This window comes from Thalassophryne amazonica, chromosome 2, assembly GCF_902500255.1.
Source record: "Thalassophryne amazonica chromosome 2, fThaAma1.1, whole genome shotgun sequence".
NCBI lineage: Eukaryota > Metazoa > Chordata > Actinopteri > Batrachoidiformes > Batrachoididae > Thalassophryne > Thalassophryne amazonica.
In genome coordinates this window covers 7303770-7323028 of record NC_047104.1, presented here as the reverse complement: position 1 = coordinate 7323028, position 19259 = coordinate 7303770, and the positions used below count along the sequence as shown (strand labels likewise).

The window sequence follows — 19259 nt, the reverse complement described above, 5'->3', positions numbered from 1 at the left end:
TGCCTTTTTTCTCCCTAATTTTTGGTCTTCATCTGTAGGTCAAAAGAAAATCTAAACTGAAATGTTACTAATATTCTAATGCCAATGAAATCAAATGTGATTATTTTTCTCTATTAAAAACATTTCATGATTAAGATAAGTCTCATTTTAAATTTCATTATTTTGCGAGTGTACATGACAACAAAAAGAGTTTACAGCTGCAGGAAAATTATTGTAAAAGTTGGATAACACACACTCTCATTTCTTTGGAAATCGCAGGTGATCACCAAAAAAATGAATTATGTTTTTTCCACCTAAAACATTTCTGCATTTTTAAATGTGAAAAGTGGTCACACCATTTTGTGGATCGATCTTAGATTTACGTCCTCTTGTGACATTTCTGATGTATGCAGATGCCTGTTGTAGATGTGAGAGATTTTTTCCTTCTTGTTTCATGGTGAGTTTCTGATGAGACTCCGTTCATTTCTGAGTCCTTGTGATATTTGTTCCTGAATCTTTTTTGTTTGACCATTATCTGATCCCACAGCCGTCATCACCAGTGCTGACATAGAAAACACAAAGCAGCCAGAACTGAATCTGATCTCTGAGCACATACACAAAGGAAGGTAACAAGAAAAATACATCAGTTAAACTTGACATATTCAGACGGCTCAAAAAAACAGTAAGGAGCCCAAATCTCACATCAAATAATTTGATTTGGCGCATTCATACTCTGCTCTACTCACTTAATCTAGTTCTCTCAACCGGCCCCACATACCTCAGTTGTCAAATTAAATACAACCCCAATTCCAATGAAGTCGGGACGTTGTGTAAAATGTAAATAAAAACAGAATACAATGATTTTCAAATCCTCTTCAACCTATATTCAATTGAATACACCACAAAGACAAGATATTTAATGTTCAAACTGATAAACTTTGTTTTTTCTGCAAATATTTGCTCATTTTGAAATGGATGCCTGCAACACGTTTCATAAAAGCTGGGACAGTGGTATGTTTACCACTGTGTTACATCACCTTTCCTTCTAACAACACTCAATAAGCGTTTGGGAACTGAGGACACTAATTGTTGAAGCTTTGTAGGTGGAATTTTTAGATGTATGACTTCAGTTGTTCAACAGTCCGGGGTCTCCGTTGTTGTATTTTGCGCTTTATAATGTGCCACACATTTTCAATGATTGACAGGTCTGGACTGCAGGCAGGCCAGTCTAGTACCTGCACTCTTTTACTACGAAGTCACGCTGTTGTAACACGTGCAGAATGTGGCTTGGCATTGTCTTGCTGAAATAAGCAGGGACGTCCCTGCAAAAGACGTTGCTTGGATGGCAGCATGTGTTGCTCCAAAACCTGGATATACCTTTCAGCATTGATGGTGCCATCACAGATGTGTAAGTTGTCCATGCCATGGGCAACTTACACACCCCCATGCCATCCCAGATGCTGGCTTTTGAACTTTGCGCTGGTACCAGTCTGGATGGTCTTTTTCCTCTTTTGTCCGGGGGTCACGACGTCCATGATTTCCAAAAACTGGACTCATCAGACCACAGCACACTTTTCCACTTTGCGTCTGTCCATTTCAAATGAGCTCGGGTCCAGAGAAGGCGGCAGCATTTCTGGATGTTGTTAATGTTTGGCTTTCACTCTGCATGGTAGAGTTTTAACTTCCACTTGTAGATGTAGCGACAAGCTGTGTTAACTGACATTGGTTTTCTGAAGTGTTCCTGAGCCCACACGGTAAGATCCTTTACACAATGATGTCAGTTTTTAATGCAGTGCCGTCTGAGGGATCAAAGGTCACGGGCATTCAATGTTGGTTTTCGGCCTTGCTGCTTACATGTAGAAAGTTCTCCAGATTCTCTGAATCTTCTGATTATATTATGGACTGTAGATGATGGAATCCCTAAATTCCTTGCAATTGAACATTGAGAAACATTGTTCTTAAACTGTCGGACAATTTTTTTCATGCAGCTGTTCACAAAGTGGTGATCCTCGACCCATCTTTGCTTGTGAACGGCTGAGCCTTTTGAGGATGCTCCTTTTATACCCAATCATGACACCCCCGTTTCCAATTAATCTGTTCACCTGTGGAATGTTCCAAACAGGTGTTCTTTATGAGCATTCATCAACTTTCCCAGTCTTTTGTTGAGCCTTTCCCAGCTTTTTTGAAAAGTGTTGCAGGCATCCACTTCAAAATGAGCAAATACGTATTTGCACAAAAAACTAAAGTTTATCAGTTTGAACATTAAATATCTTGTCTTTGTGGTGTATTCAAATTAATATAGGGTGAAGAGGATTTGCAAATCACTGTATTGTTTATATTTACATTTCACACAATGTCCAAACTTCATTGGAATTGGGGTTGTACAATTAATTGTATATTTTGTTAATTATATATTTTGTTGAGGAGCCATCTTATGTGCTGAGGGTTACCAGAACTTGACTAAGTACATGTATCTTGAAATTTGTTCAAGTGTAGACTGCATTACATGCAGGCACACAAAAAATGGTCAGATTAGTCACTTCAGCTCGTAATGTGAACGCAGCTCAAGTTCTAAACCGTTCTTACAAATAGGCTCTCCTTTCTGCAACTGTTTTTCCATGAGTAGGCAATTTGTCCTCTCCGGTGAGATTCAAACCTGTTCTTACACCGTCTGTCTGCTTTCAAACACCTTTTATTTTAAAACTGACTGCCTGCCTCATTCTTCTTTTGTTTTTGATGCGCAAAGAAATGTGGCGCAGAGCTCTGGTTCTTCTCCTAAGTGGACTCTGCCCTGCCAGAAGAGACTCTGTGGAGCTGGACAGCAGGATCTCAATGAGCAGACCCGGATGCTCCGTCCTGAGCCAAAGCAGAGCAGAGCGCATGGGGAATAGAGCGCCTGTCCCCAGGGACAACGCAGGAGACAACCGCCGAGCCTCTCACCCACTGCTTCTGTTCTGTGCACCTCAGCAAGGAGTGCCAGCAGCTGCAGGGAGCACCAATTTGCCAATTCCACACAGTGATATGATAACTGCTTTTTTTTTTTTTTTTTTAGTGCTGCTGTCCCCCCACCACCACGTCATGAAAAAATGCCGCCCCGGGTGGCTGCCTGGTTCACCCATACCAAAAACTGCTGCTGAGTTTGCGTAAAAGTGTTTCTCTGTACCATGGTCTATTTAAAAGTGCAATAAGAGAAAAACACACACAGTTAAACAGGATATAAAGTAAAACTTTATCATGACATACAAGTTTAAAGCCCTGAGAACCATATCTTTATATTACTAATATGAACAAAAGTGAATGTGTGAAAACCACTTTGGGAAAGTGCTCCTCTTAAATTACAATCAGCACAAACCAGTTATTATAAGCATTCACATCTTTTGTCCTATTTTTTTTTTGTTTGCTTTAATCAAAGAGAAAACTAGAATATCAGTAATACCATTATCAACATGTCCATAATAATAACAACAACAGTACAAAAATATGCACAAACCCCACAGATGAATATACGGAGCATTGTACAAGCCAAAAACATCGAATCGATAAATGAGGTATTCAAGAACCATTTGCATATGCGCATGTTTTATTTATACAGATCAGGTTAGTTTTAAAATTTAATCCTCTGAGAGACAAACGTTCTGCAAACTTCACAGCTTCCTGAGTGATGAGACCACGCGAAGAAACACACACACACACACACACACAAAAAAAGCAACACTGATCGCTTTCCCTCAGTACTTGATTTGCCTTCAACATCAAGTGCCAGTTAAACAGCCCACTGCCCTTACCTGGGAGGGGCTTCATGCAGACCACACCCACTGTCCTGAGGTGGGAGGGGCTTCATATCACCCACATCCATTGTATGCGCTACCAAAATGTCTAAACTAAATTTGTGGCAGCGGTGCCACCTGCAGTCTCCTAAGTGGTAATGCAGCTGAAGTAATTTAAAATCTATTTCTGAGGTACTTCTCAAATTTCTTAAGAGGTTACCACGAATCAAAATGCAGGTGAAAACCTCCTCAGTGCACGAACGCCCTTTAGCACCTTCTCAATGTTGACGTGGTTCCCAAAAAAATCCAATCTCGCAACAGCAGAGATTTGAGATAAAATAAGACGGAGAAATATTCACAGCAACGCACCAAGACTCTGAAATGACAGTAAGATCCTCTCTGGAATGTGGTCAACCACAAACATGAAATTTCTTGGTGTTCGCATCTCAGTTCTCATTAATGAAACAGGACAGATTAATACAGTTTTGATCCGACTGAGGATTTTCGTGATAGTAAACGTCTATTTATTCAAAGATTCAAACTAATCAAACTGATCTTTTACAATTCTATCCAACTCATCAAAAACAATGTATTATAAAAGATTATGTCACTCTGTTGCAGTCTCACAATCATTCTAGTTTCTCCTCTTACAGTCCAGCTCCAAGCAGGAGCTGCAGGAACGCAGACAGTTTTCCGTGTTCTGGGAAAGAGGTGCCGTGGCGTTAAGTGGAAGAGGGATCATCGCTGAAATGTTTGACACGTTCCGTGGGAGAAACGACAATCAGAGGAATGCGTCAATGCAGGTAAGAAACCTGAGAAGCACCTGTAGAACCAAACACCTGCAGGTGGGCTCAGTCAGGAGAAAAGCTTGTGACACAGAAAACGAAGCAGGTGCAGAAGAAAAAGAAGAAGGGGAATACAGTCTGAGAAGCAGATATTACTAAAAATCATAAATAATAAAACATGACAGCAGGACGACTGGCGTCCAGCGTCTGATTGGTTTAGAGTCTTTACTCTCCGAAGGATTAAGCTCAGGAGAGAAACGGTTTGTTCAGTCGGTTAAGAAGTGAAACCGGTGCTGGCTGATTTCCTACTTTCAGGCGGCTTCAACATTTATCAGCATTACAGAATATACAAGGATGTGTCACATGGGATTCTGATGCCAACGTACTGATGAGTCCAGAATGTGATCAAACCCTGAGCTGAAATCAACTGAACTAAAGGTCACTGAAACGCCTCCAACCAGCCAAGATGACCTGGACGGGTTCAAAGGAGACAGACATCCATCCGGATTAAGCGGAAATTAACAGCTCAAATTTCTGAATAACTGTCCAGAAACAGTCCATGTTTGGTATTGTGGGGAAAGGAAAAAAGACCCAGACTAAATTATTCTGAAAACCGATGTCAATGAACTAGCTCAGGAAAGACGTCGTCTTTTAACTGTTTTCTGAATTCCAGCTGTGATCAAATCCAACAATAAACCCATCAGTGGAACAAAATGAACTTATTTCAACATTCAACAAGTGAAAGTGATTCAAAATCCACAGTTTTTTCCCCCTAACCCCAGATTAAATGACTTTTTCTTCAGTTCAAAACGGACAATAATCTGCTGACTGCGCCACCTACTGGTGAGGTCAGGACTCTGTCTTAGCACGATAACCAGCCCTGAACTGGGCCAGATACTGGCCTCTCTCTCCTAGCTTGTGATTGGTTGGCGCCCGAGACGCTGCCCCTCACTTTGGTATTGCGCAAGCGCTGCTCTCCTATTGGTTGTTTAGAAGCGGGAAATCTCACTCCAAGATGGAGGCCAGTATCCGCCCCATTCAGGGCCAGTTGTTGGGCTCCACTCTGTCTTTGGTAACTAGCTGTGCAATAAGCAGAAGCTCATGTGGACAAGAACACGAGTGTGTTCACACTGATTGTGCACACGCGTGTTAAATCACAGTTAGCAGTCCGCCGTACACAAAAAAATAACTTACGGCACATTTTAAACACCTGGGGATGTTGTTCTCTTTTTTAAAAAAAATGCATTCAAACTACAGCTTCTACAGGTTGTAACAACTGTGCTGCTGCATGACGCACACGCGTGTGTGCGTTTCCACAGAAGTATTCGTGCGTACAGCCGGTTCACGTAGCTAACTTTGGCGTACTTACATTCAACTGCATGGCGCAATCAGAGAACGACTGTCACACAGCAGACGTGCACGTCATGAAGCCTCTGCCACATAGAAACGACACACAAATGCAGCAACGTGAGAGTAAAAACAAGCCTGAAAAAGAAAAAAAAAAATTCTCCCACTAAAGAAGCAGATCAATGATATTTACGATTTGTGAACCAAACATCTAAAAAGCATCATCAAAAAAAAAAGTCACTGCATTTTTGTTGTTCACAGTTAAATTTAAGGTCAACTTGGCCTTTTTGTGTTCCTCAAAAACTGAATTTCCAAAAAAAGAAAGAAAATCTGCACTGGTTTGAAAAAAATTAAAATAGAATAATACAGTTCTAGACGTAAATACAAGGAAGAACTAGCGAGCATGCATCCGCCGCGTTCATGTTTGTTCAGACAAGTGTTTGAGGTCAGCGCTGCAGCTGTATGAGGTCACCACGAGGTCAGCCCTGCGGCCATATGAGGTCATCGTGAGGTCAGCGCTGCGGCCGGATGAGGTCATCATGTGAGGTCAGCACTGCGGCTGGATGAGGTCATCATGTGAGGTCAGCACTGCGGCCATATGAGGTCAGCACTGCGGCCATATGAGGTCATCGTGAGGTCAGCGCTGCGGCCGGATAAGGTCATCATGTGAGGTCAGCACTGCGGCTGGATGAGGTCATCATGTGAGGTCAGTGCTGCGGCCGTATGAGGTCATCATGTGAGGTCAGCACGGCGGGCGTATGAGGTCACCACGAGGTCAGCCCTGCGGCCATATGAGGTCATCGTGAGGTCAGCGCTGCGGCCGTATGAGGTCATGTGAGGTCAGCGCTGCGGCCGTATGAGGTCATCATGAGGTCAGCGCTGCGGCCGTATGAGGTCATGACGTGACTTCTGTGGTCATACAAAGTCACCACACGAGGTCGGCCTTGTGGCCGTATGAGGTATGTAGTGCTGCTCTCCTGTGAGAGTCCGATGAGGTATTCAGGGACAGTCACGTAGACTTAATCTTTTTTTTTACTTTTGAAATTAACAGTGAGTTCATGCATCAATTGTCACAACGCTTCCTGAGAGAGAGAGAGAGAGAGAGAGAGAGAGAGAGAGAGAGAGAGAGACGACCCCTACAGCAGAGGTCAGGCTGAGGTCAGAGGCGAGATGTCAGTGTCACATACGTGCACGCTCTCACACACACACACACGATTGTGAAGCAGCTACAAAGATCCAGAGATGGCAAATTCAAAACATCTAGAACTAAAAGGGCACTTTGTGAGAGAACAGTCCTCCAAATACATGTTTCTGACTCCACCCCTTTAGCCACACCCCCCATTTACTACGAGTAAACATCTTAGATGTCATCAGCTGTTAAAGTAGAACGTGGCCCAGTTTGAGCTCGTTACACACAAATAGCACATACGTCACAAGACATTTTACAAACATAGAACCGGAACAGTGAAATTTAATTTTCACTTTCTACCTCCAGACTGCAGATGGGGGGGGTGCAGCAACAAAAACAAAACCAAGCAGTTTGTTCACAGTGTCTCACAATCACAAGAAGGTTTCAAGTATCAACATGATTTTAGCAGAGATCATTCATTCACGGTCTGGATGATGGAAAACATTTTTTCATTTCACTGTTCCAGGTTTTTTTTTTTTCTATGGCTCTTAAAAAAAAAAAACAGCCCACTGGTGTTAACTCCAAAACCCAGAGTTGATCGGCAGTGTTGAAGTTGCCATCTCTACCAAAAACACCTGAGTTCACCAAACAGCAGCTGGGTGCTGATCTGCTCTTAACAGGGGTCATATTAAAGAGGTAAAGGGTCAGGGAGGTCAACAAAATTGTTGCCAGAACAGAAAAAACCCGCCTGCTTCGGTGCCTGCTGCCTTAAAAGGGGAGGGGCTGCTATTTGCCACACCCCCTGTCTGAAATGAGAAGTATATCTCCCAGACTATGTGGGCATGTCTGAGTGCAGACCCACCCAGTGGGCGTGCCTCACAAGAATTCAGATATGGATCTCTGTGACATACGTAACGGAAGCCTAAAATGAGTCGTTTCAGTCTTTAAAGGATGTGGGAATTGTGGGAAATCAATGTTTACTTAAAAAACCCAGGAAATGTGGATTCAAACTGGGTGTTTTCTTCCCACCAAGATGACCCCTTTAAAGGCAGCTGGTTTGCGTTCATATGTAACCTTCAGCCTTTTTGGAGGTGTCATGGAGAAGGGGGCGGAGCCATGATGTGAGGTATGTCGTGCTGATCTGACAGTCTGAGGTCAGAAAGAAGCTCCAGCGTGTGACGACGGCGACTTTCCCTGACGCCAACCAGGACAAAACGCACACAAAAATAACGCTGACTCGGATTCGGCGCCGACAGCACCTGAGGTAAAGATGCCGCTGCCGGTCACGTGATCTGAGGTATGTCAAAAGAGAGGAAAAAAAAAATAAAAGCAAAATCATCTTATAACAAAATCAAAAGACAACAAAATGGCAACAAACAAACCATAAAACTTTTCAAGTTCAGCTGTGAGTCAACCTGTCAGGGTTTTTGGCTGATTGTGTTTAGCATGTTGATTAGCATGTGTGTGTGTGTGTGTAATTAAATGCATAGCTGTGTGTTTAATATTGTCCAGCTCCATGTTTGTGATTTGCAGGGAGCTCGTCGACAGGGTAGTTGAGGTATTTGTTGTGCAACAGTTTATTCTTTTTGTTTTCGTGCTGTCGTGTCACGTGGGAAGCACGGCCCGAGGCGCCCGAGGCCTAAAGCCTAAGGCGAGCCCTTCGGGGCCGGCTCAGCGTAGCTTTGGCCCTTGGAAGAGGAGGAGGATGTGGGGCTGAGGGTCTGGACCGGGGGCCCAGAGAAGCCAAAGCTTGTGCTGGTTCCAGCAGGGGGTGCTGAAGCAGCAGCAGACAGAGCAGACCCCGAGGCCCCTCCAGACTTCTGAGCAAACAGAGTTCCTGCAGGAGAAGGAAAAAAAAGCCGTTGTTACACCAGAGAGGCAAAACCCTCCTCCAAAGTCCAACCAGGCTTCTCTTTAACGTCTCCGGTGACATTTTTATTTGAACTTTCTGAGACTGTTTGTTCTTTGATCAGGGTTCATCTGATTACTCACATTTGATCCCAACTTCTGACCCAGATTATTGGACACTGATTAGGATCACTGATCCTAATTCCTCACATATGATCCTGCTCACTGAACTTTAATCCTAACCATTGATCCAAATTACTCATATTTGATCCTCATCTTTCATCCAGATCACTAGCATTTGATCCTAATCATTACCGTAATACAAATTACTCATACGTAATCCTGATCAATGATCCCGATCACTGGAACTTGATCCTCATCATTGATCCAGATTATTTATATTTAATAGCAACCTTTATCTCCTGATCACTTAACTCTGAGCCTGGCCACTGATCCAATTACTCATTTCTGATCCTCAGCTTTGACCCTAATCAATGATGTGAATAGGCTGAGAAACACACAGAGAGCAGAGAAACACAGGGGACTTCTTCAAAACACTACATTTCTTCAGCCACGTCAAGGAACTAAAGTGTTTTCAGATGTCGTTTTTCAGGATGGTTTATGTGGATACGTTTTTGTCAGGCTGTGATGATGAATCCGACTAAAAGGAACAGGTCAGATTAAGACTTTATATTTACTCCGTGTGTGAATGGTTTTAATATTTGAAAAGGTTTGTTTGCATGAGGACTGCAGCTTTCAGCCAATCAATGGACAGCAACAGTGGATGTATTTCGACTCATGAGTAAATTACAAGAAACATTTGTCAACAATCGCATAACGTACCTACAACTTATGTCCCACATATGCTGAACATATGAGTCATACGCTGGCATACGCTGAAAATTTTAAGCATGCCCAAAACCTTTTGACGTACTTGCTGTATTACGACGCATATCAATGTCCTTCAATGTGCTCTTAACTTACACTAACTTATTAGACTGTTGCGTACATGAGCATTTTTAATACGCTTGGCATTCGCTGGCTAAATCATCAAGGGGTGAGAGGGGTGTTATGCGATTGCTTACACAAGTTTCTTTTAAGTTACTCATAAGTAACTTAAGTTACTCATAAATACGTCCATTGTTGCTGTCTGTTGATTGGCTGAAAACTGTAATGCTCATGCAAACAGACTGTTTCAAATATTAAAACCATTCACACACGGAGTAAATATAAAGTTTTAATCTGACCTGTTCCTTTTATTCGGATTCATCATCACAGCCTAATAAAAACTTATGCACATAAAGCGTCCTGATTTTGGAAAACGACATCTGAAAATACTTTAAGTCCTTCTTGTGGATGAAGAAACAAGTTCCTCTGTGTTTGTCTGCTCCGGGTGCATGTTACCAGAGGACAACACTTTGTGCCACAACAAGACGAGAGTCATGGTGCCTCATCATTAATGTCTCAGAGTTTACCACAAGCATCAGTCGATTCTGTCTGCACACGATGAAAATAAATCCCATTATCCACCAAGAAAAAAATTAAATTAAATAAAGTTACTCTGTTTTCCCTGTGTGTGGAGCGGAGAAGCCACACAACAGGGGACACGTGCTTGATGACGCGCTCATATTTAAGTGTTCTGTCTGCCTAGCAAAAGGGTTCTGCCGGCAGTGGAAACGCAAACCAAGCCAGACTTAACCATTCCGACACACATCGTCATACTGATTCCAACAAGTCCTATTAGATCCTCACCTTTGATCCTGATCATTGATTCCAACTAGTACTATTTGATCCTCACCTTTGATCCTGATCACTGATCCCAAATAACATTTGATCCTGATCACTGGAAACTGATCACTGATCTTCAGGGTTCTCCCCAGGGAATGGAACAACGGCGTTACACCATTATAGTGTTACGAAAGCACCGTTATACTGTGGCCTGCTCTCAGGGAGTTTTGTAATCCAGCCAGACTGTGTCTGTGCTGAACTGCCTGCTCGCCCCACCCCAGCCGGCAGAGAGCCGAGCAGAACAGCGCTGCAGCTCAGAGTGAGAGAACACAACATCTCACAGTGAAAAAAAAAATGATGTTCAGACTTTTTACTGGATATTTCTGGCAATCAGTCTGTGAGCAGGACTTTTATGGATTTTATTCAAACACATTTGTGAGAGAAGAAGCTGCAGCTGCTTCTCAGTGCGTCTCTTCACCAGACAGCTCCACACAGAGGAGCTGAGCTGCAATCAGCATTTTTTTCCTGTGGTCGTTTTTCTTCAGCATGTAGTTTTTACTGCATTAAGTACACAGTATAAAAACAGTCCTGCGTGATTTATACTGCGGGAACAATGGAACACAGCAGGAATCATAAATTGGCTTCCGAGTCATGCCGGGTAACACCTCTTTGCCCCGAGTTACGCCTCTTTACCCCGACTGGCGCTGGAACCACTTCCTTTCTGCGTCGAGCACAGGACGCCAAAAAAATTAAACAGGTTTAATTTTTCGGCGCCCGACTTGCTTCCTCCTTTGCGCCCCTCGCGCTGTTGTGGTGCCGAGCTGCATCAGGCGCCGAGCTGCATCATCTCGGCACTGAGTTGATTCCACGCGGCGTCGTCATAATGACGCATGGCGCAACTGGGAGCAACTAGGCGCACCCCCGGTGTGAAAGGGGCTTCACTGAAACAGTAAAATGTAAAAAACTGATTCAGAAAGTTTTTCATCCAGGGTTTCATCATTAAAAGAGCAAATTTTCTTCTTTACTACTTCCTGTTACTTCTTACAGAACAATTTTTTTTTTCGTTTTCTTTTTATTATTGTTATTTATGCACCAATGACCCCAGATCAAATTACTTGTATGTGAGAACTTACTTGGCAATAAATCTGATTCTGATTTGATAATCAAATCAGTCCAGATTTAGCAATTAGGGGTTATACGAGGTCTGTCAATAAAGTATAGGTCCTTTTTATTTTTTTCAAAAACTATATGGATTTCATTCATATGTTTTTATGTCAGACATGCTTGAACCCTCGTGCGCATGCGTGAGTTTTTCCACGCCTGTCGGTGACGTCATTCGCCTGTGAGCACTCCTTGTGGGAGGAGTCGTCCAGCCCCTCGTCGGAATTCCTTTGTCTGAGAAGTTGCTGAGAGACTGGCGCGTTGTTTGATCAAAATTTTTTCTAAACCTGTGAGACACATCGAAGTGGACACGGTTCGAAAAATTAAGCTGGTTTTCGGTGAAAATTTTAACGGCTGATGAGAGATTTTGAGGTGATACTGTCTCTTTAAGGACTTCCCACGGTGCGAGACGTCGCACAGCGCTCTCAGGCGCCGTCGTCAGTCTGTTTCAAGCTGAAAACCTCCACATTTCAGGCTCTATTGATCCAGGACGTCATGAGAGAACAGAGAAGTTTCAGAAGAAGTCGGTTTCAGCATTTTATCCGGATATTCCACTGTTAAAGGAGATTTTTTTAATGAAAGACGTGCGGATGGATTGCAGCGTCGGCTCGCAGCCGCCGCGACGTTCCGCCACAGGAAAACCACCTCTGTTGGAAGCCTTAAGGACAAGTTGGAACATCTCCAGCTGTTAAACAATTTCTCATATACTCACTCCACTGAAAGCCATCAAAAGCTGCCTGGATTTTACAAATGGTTATCAACACGGAGGTGTTTTTCCTGTGCCGCCGCACCGCGCCGGCTGCGTCCCGACGCGCGGACCCGTCCGCACGTCTTTCATTAAAAAAATCTCCTTTAACAGTAGAATATCCGGATAAAATGCTGAAACCGACTTCTTCTGAAACTTCTCTGTTCTCTCACGACGTCCTGGATCAATAGAGCCTGAAATGTGGAGGTTTTCAGCTTGAAACAGGCTGACGACAGCGCCTGAGAGCGCTGCGCGACGTCTCGCACCGTGGGAAGTCCTTAAAGCGACAGTATCACCTCAAAATCTCTCATCAGCCGTTAAAATTTTCACCGAAAACCAGCTTAATTTTTCGAACCTATACTTTATTGACAGCCCTCGTATTGTTTTTTTTTAAAGTGTGCAATCCCACTCAAAAATGTTGAAAAACCCCCTAAACTGTCAACATGACAGAAAAACTCTGCCCGTCTTGCTGGATTAAAGGTACAGTGTGTCATTTCTGAAGAGAGCAAATGTTATGTCCATCAAATATTAATGTGTTTTTAAACTTCTCAACATTATTTATTTTCTTAACGTAGACAGAAAAATGCAAAAAAGAACTTTGATATTACAACACAAGTGTCAATGCATCGAAAACCAGCCAAAACCAGACAACGCGCCGCCTCGAGTGATAATTACCAACAGCACTGCTGATCTTGTAATTATAACTTTTTGCAACTTTTTTGATGTCTTATATTTGACCTTGAACATTTATTGCTGAACTTTGATCCTGATTTGAACTTTGATCCAGCAGTTCCATGAAACACAAAACTAGGCTTTCCAGCCTGACCTGGGTTTTGGTAAGCCGGGACTGGTCCCCACAGCGTGATGAACCCAGAGGATTGTTTTCATGTGAGGCGCCTTGAGACAACATTGTTGTGAGCTGGAGCGTTATAAATTGAATAAATTGAAATGAATTGAAACTGAGAAGAACCTAACCTGAGTAGATGGTTCCATTGACCTCCACAGAGACGGTGATGCTGGCGTTCCCATTGGTGGAGATGCTCAGAGACATGTCCTGCTGCTTCTCATCTGAAGACACACACATGCACACAAACAGTGACCACACGTGTCCCCACAGCCACACACACACACACACACACACACACACACACACACACTGCTGCTGATTCACTGCAAAAACTAATAATACAATAACATGCTTTTGGAGGGCGGTATGCATTTTCAAGAGGCCCGACGTCCATGACCAGTCGCCCAAAATACCGTCCTCAAAAATACTCAAACTCTGAATACTACCCCCATCATTTATTTTGTGCTGTTGCCATAGAGATAAAGTTAGTGTCCTCTCTCCAATGACAGCCACTGAAGCGTGCGTCTCCAGAGCTGCGTGTCTTGGTGGCTTCCCTCGCTTGTCTCGTGACTGTAATCTGTAGTCATACAGCTTCAGTCTGACCTGGAACTTTTTAATTTTTTTGTTTGAAATGCTTATCATCAGAGTATCATCACGTTCATGCTCATGTCACCATCATTTTATTTTGCAGCTGTGACTCAGTGTGACTCACAAACAGCAGCTGGGTAACCATGACAACACTGACCTCTGGTGGTGACAGCAGGCAGGCGCAGGTTCATGGGCATTTGAGACGCCATGGCCAGCAGGTTGTGCTGGAACGCCTGCTGCATCAGACGCTGCTGCTCCTCGGCCAGGCGTGCCATCTTCCTTTCTGGCCCCTCCCCTCCGCCACCACCACTGGTCTCCAGCTTCTCTCTCAGCTGCTCCAGGGTGGCGGCTCGGGCCAAACCCGCGACCTGCTGCTGACCCAGGGCCAGCGCCATGGGGGGCCTCGCCTGCATCATGGGAGGGGTCAGGTCATCTGGAAGAAAGAATTAAGGTTATGTAAGAGTTAAAAGTGCTGTGCAAGAACCTTTTTTTTTAAAGGGCCCAGGGGAACCGATAAATTAAACCAGGAACAGAAACCAGCAGAAAATCCAAAAGTTTGCTTCTGTTTCACAATCAGAGACCTGCAGATCCACTGAACTCTGAATATCGCTGAAATCTGAAATGAAACTGAAGTGAAACACAAGAAAAACATGGCAACAAAACTTAAATGTAATTAAATCTGATTATATCAGGCAATTAAAAACTAGAAGAGCACTGATTAAAGCAGATTCTTCAATCACCATAACTGAGGTAACATGAACCACCAGATCTTTATCTGGACCCACAGTCAGGCCCTTGGGTACTTGGACAGTGACACGGCCAAGTGTGGCAACATCTGCCACACCACGGAGCTGTCCTGGGTCCTGGATGGCAACCACCCAGACTGACAAATCACCACCTCTCCAAAGTCAACATCTATCTGCTGCAGATCGGAGGCACGTGGTCGTGTCCTTAACCTTCTCCAGCCGCTCGAGTCCTCAACACTGAGGTATCTGCCTGCTGGATCATGTCCACATGGACATCGTATCGTAGCTTGTGTTCCCTCAGAGTGTCACTGATCCTTTGGTCTATTAAACAGCTTCACGGTGGACCAGTGAAAAGACTTTCTTTCTTTGCCAGGAGGCACACAGAAGAATCAAGCATGGACTTGATCTATTTTCTTGTATGAAATTTAGTTTTATTTTTGGGCTTTTAACCCCTGTGACTGTTCACTGTCACAGTTTTTAAAAAGTATCTGTGGTCAAAGGTGAGTCCCTGTACTTAATAAGGGAGGTGATGGTCTAGTGGTTAAGGTGTTGGGCTTGAGTCCAGAAGATCATGGGTTCAAAATCCCCGCCTGACTGAAAAATCACTAAGGGCCCTTGGGCAAGGTCTTTAATCCCCTATTGCTCCTGGTGTGTAGTGAGCCCCTTGTATGGCAGCACCCTGACATTGGGGTGAATGTGAGGCATAACTGTAAAGCACTCTGAGCGTGTGATGCAGATAGAAAAGCGCATGAACTTCACTCACACACACGACTGTTCCCTTAAAACTCTTCATCAAAAATCATCGATTTAAACAGAATAAAACCACTTTAGGCTTTAAGCGGGTCACAAAGTGACAGAATGGGAAAGAAAAAGTCTAAACACAGATTCCCATCAGGGTTGACAGCAGAGCCACATTCCAGCCCAAAGCAACGTCAGTAAGACCGTGAGAGCAGCTAATGACAGTAATCAGCACCGCGCTTGGAGTCCACTGTGTGAAAACAGCCTTATTAATGGGTTGGAAAGGTGAGGGCCCGGGGCCAAAGTGGATCACACACTGTGTGCAAACCACCTGGACAACCTGCACACACACACACACACACACACACACAGCCATATACACCATCAGTCAAACTTCTGGACACATTCAACTGAATAAGAAAGTGTGTCCAAAGTTTTGACTGGTAAAGTAGCAGCAGAATATTGTTAGTAATAGAATAATTATTCTAAAAATAATAGTCGTAGTAGTAGTAGTATTAGGAGTGATTAGGGGGTGGTGGCTAAGTGGTTTGTGCACTTGGTTTCAGTGTGGAAAGTTGCCAGCTCAAACCCCACCCCTGCCAGATTCCTCCATGTAATGTGGAATTGCATCAGGAAGAGTATCCAGCATAAAATCTGTGCGAATTCAACATGCAGATCCACCTTGTATTTGCTGTGGCGACCCGAGTGCAAAGAAGAGCACTAATTATCTATTGATCTATCTACAGTGAGGAAAATAAGTATTTGAACACCCTGCGGTTTTGCAAGTTCTCCCACTTAGAAATCATGGAGGGGTCTGAAATTTTCATCTTAGGTGCATGTCCACTGTGAGAGACATAATCTTAAAAAAAAATAAAAAATCCAGAAATCACAATGTATGATTTTTTTAATAATTTATTTGTATGTTACTGCTGCAAATAAGTATTTGAACACCTCCCTACCAGCAAGAATTCTGGCTCACACAGACCTGTTAATTTTTCTTTAAGAGGCCCTCTTATTCTGCACTCTTTACCTGTATTAATTGCACCTGTTTGAACTTGTTACCTGTATAAAAGACACCTGTTCACACACTCAATCAATCACACTCCAACCTGTCCACCATAGCCAAGACCAAAGAGCTGTCTAAGGACACCAGGGACAAATCTGTAGACCTGCACAAGGCTGGGATGGACTACAGCACAACAGGCAAGCAGCTTGGTAGAAGACAACAACTGTTATGATTATTTATTAGAAAGTGGAAGAAACACAAGATGACTGTCAATCTCCCTCGGTCGCGGATTCCATGCAAGATCTCACTTTGTGGAGTAAGAATGATTCTGAGAAAGCTCAGAACTACACAGGAGGACCTGGTCAATGACCTGAAGAGAGCTGGGACCACAGTCACAAAGATTACATTAGTAACACATGATGCTGTCATGGTTTAAAATCCTGCAGGGCAGCAAGGTCCCCCTGCTCAAGACAGCACATGTCCAGGCCCGTTTGAAGTTCACCAGTGACCATCTGGATGATCCAGAGGAGGCATGGGAGAAGGTCATGTGGTCAGATGAGACCAGAATAGAGATTTTTGGAATCAACTCTACTTACCATGTTTAGAGGATGAGAACAACCCCAAGAAAACCATCCCAACCGTGAAGCATGGGGGTGGAAACATCATACTCTGGGGGTGCTCTTCTGTCATGTATTGTGAGATTTTGGCAAACAACCTCCTTCCCTCAGTAAGAGCATTGAAGATGGGTCATGGCTGGGTCTTCCAGCATGACAATGACCCCAAACACACAGCCAGGGCAACTAAGGAGGGGCTCCGTAAGAAGCATTTCAAGGTCCTGGAGTGGCCTGGCCAGTCTCCAGACCTGAACTCAACAGAAAATCTTTGGAGGGAGCTGAAACTCCAAACCTGAAAGATCTAGAGAAGATCTGTATGGAGGAGTGGACCAAAATCCCTGCTGCAGTGTGTGAAAACCTGGTGAAAAACTACAGGAAACGTTTGACCTCTGTAATTGCAAACAAAGGCTACTGTACCAAATATTAACATTGATTTTCATAGGTGTTTAAATACTTATTTGCAGCAGTAACATACAAATAAATTATATCATACATACAAAATCATACATTGTGATTTCCGGATTTTTTTTTTTAGATTATGTCTCTCACAGTGGACATGCACCTAAGATGAAATTTTCAGACCCCTCCATGATTTCTAAGTGGGAGAACTTGCAAAATCACAGGGTGTTCAAATACTTATTTTCCTCACTGTATCTATCTATCTCATATTTTCCAGAGGATTTTATTTTTTCAGAACTGTACTGTATATTTTTTAATTAAATATTTCTGTTTCATTCCTACATTTTATTTTATTAATATTTATGATTTAATGTCATGTTTTAATTTGATATTATGTGGAATAGTAAAGATGAAAGCGAAGCTTCTTGTTTCCCTGCAATGTCTTTTCTCTCTGACAGAGGGCAGCATTTCTCCCTGAAGCTTCTCAACACATGATCTCCATCAGAAGATAAACCAGCACCAACTTCAATCACTTTTAGTATTTTCTTTTAACTTAGACACATGCTGCCATGTCTCCTTTTTGTATCAGTCATCAACATACGGCCCAAAATATTTTAACAACACCATCAAGAGTCATCTAACGACAACGCGGCCGGCCTGATGGCGACTACCTTTTTTAACGGAGGGTCCTGTGGAGGCCTGCAGGCCGTTCAGGGTCCCTGAGGTTCCCGCCCCCAGAGCTGAAAGGTGCATCTTGGGAGGTGAGAGGATGTGGGGGGCAGTGCTTGGAGAGGGCGAGAATCTGAAGAGGCTGCTGCTGTAGCTCGGACGACGACCCTCACGGCGGTTACTGTCGATAGCTGCCTGAAGTTCACCTGGAGAGCTGAGACCTTTCCTCTCACACTCATACGGGTAGAGGTACTTCATGTACCTGAACAGGAGCACAAACACAAATACCAGAACACAGAAACAATGAGAAAGTCCGGTTAAAGAATGTTAAATCTGGGTGTGTAGTAACACGTGGGGGTCATGTCCCCAGTCCCATGTGTCTGTCCATTGTTGAACACGATTATTCAAAAAGTCATGCTCAGATTTGGAGTAAACTTGGTAGAATATTTCAAATATGTGAGATGAGACGTTGGTCACACCCAAAGACGCAAACCTGTGGGGGTGCTTTTGTCACACCCAAAAACACAAACGTTTGGGGGTAGAGTTTGGTCACACCCAAAGATGTAAACCTGTGGGGGTACTTTGGTCATGCCCAAAGACTCAAACGTGTGTGTGGGGGGGTAGACTTTGGTCACACCCAAAGACGTAAACCTGTGCGGGGGGGGGGGACTTTGGTCACACCCAAAAATAAACATCTGGGGGTAGACTTTGGTCACGCCCAAAGACGTAAACCTGTGGGGGGGACTTTGGTCACACCCAAAGACGTAAACCTGTGGGGGGGGGGGGGGGGGACTGTAGTCACGCCCAAAGACGCAAATGTGTGTGTGTGTGTGTGTGGGGAGGACTTTGGTCACGCGCAAAGACACAAACCTTTGAGGGGGACTTTGGTCATGCCCAAAGATGCAAACGTGTGGGGGGAGAGAGACTTTGGAATTTCAAGTATGTGAGATGAGACTTTGGTCACGCCCAAAGACACAAACCTATGGGGGGGGGGAACTTTGGTCACACCCAAAGACGTAAACCTGTGTGTGTGTGGGGGGGGTAGACTTTGGTCACACCCAAAGACATAAACCTGTGGGGGGGGGGACTTTGATCATGCCCAAAGATGCAAACCTGTGGGGGTGGGGGAGACTTTGGTCACGCCCAAAGACGTAAACCTGTGA

General features: G+C 43.8%; 1 protein-coding gene across 1 annotated transcript in view; it reads right to left on the bottom strand.

Annotated features, from left to right (window-relative positions):
- Nucleotides 1-8607: 8607 nt before the first annotated feature.
- LOC117501554 (AT-rich interactive domain-containing protein 3A-like) overlaps nucleotides 8608-19259 on the bottom strand; it is a 159633-nt gene continuing 148981 nt past the window's right edge. Inside the window, 4 exon segments of the mRNA XM_034160453.1 lie at nucleotides 8608-8844; nucleotides 13465-13557; nucleotides 14082-14357; nucleotides 18099-18358. Of these exon segments, the coding sequence (XP_034016344.1) occupies nucleotides 8654-8844; nucleotides 13465-13557; nucleotides 14082-14357; nucleotides 18099-18358 (820 nt within the window). The 3' untranslated portion in view covers nucleotides 8608-8653.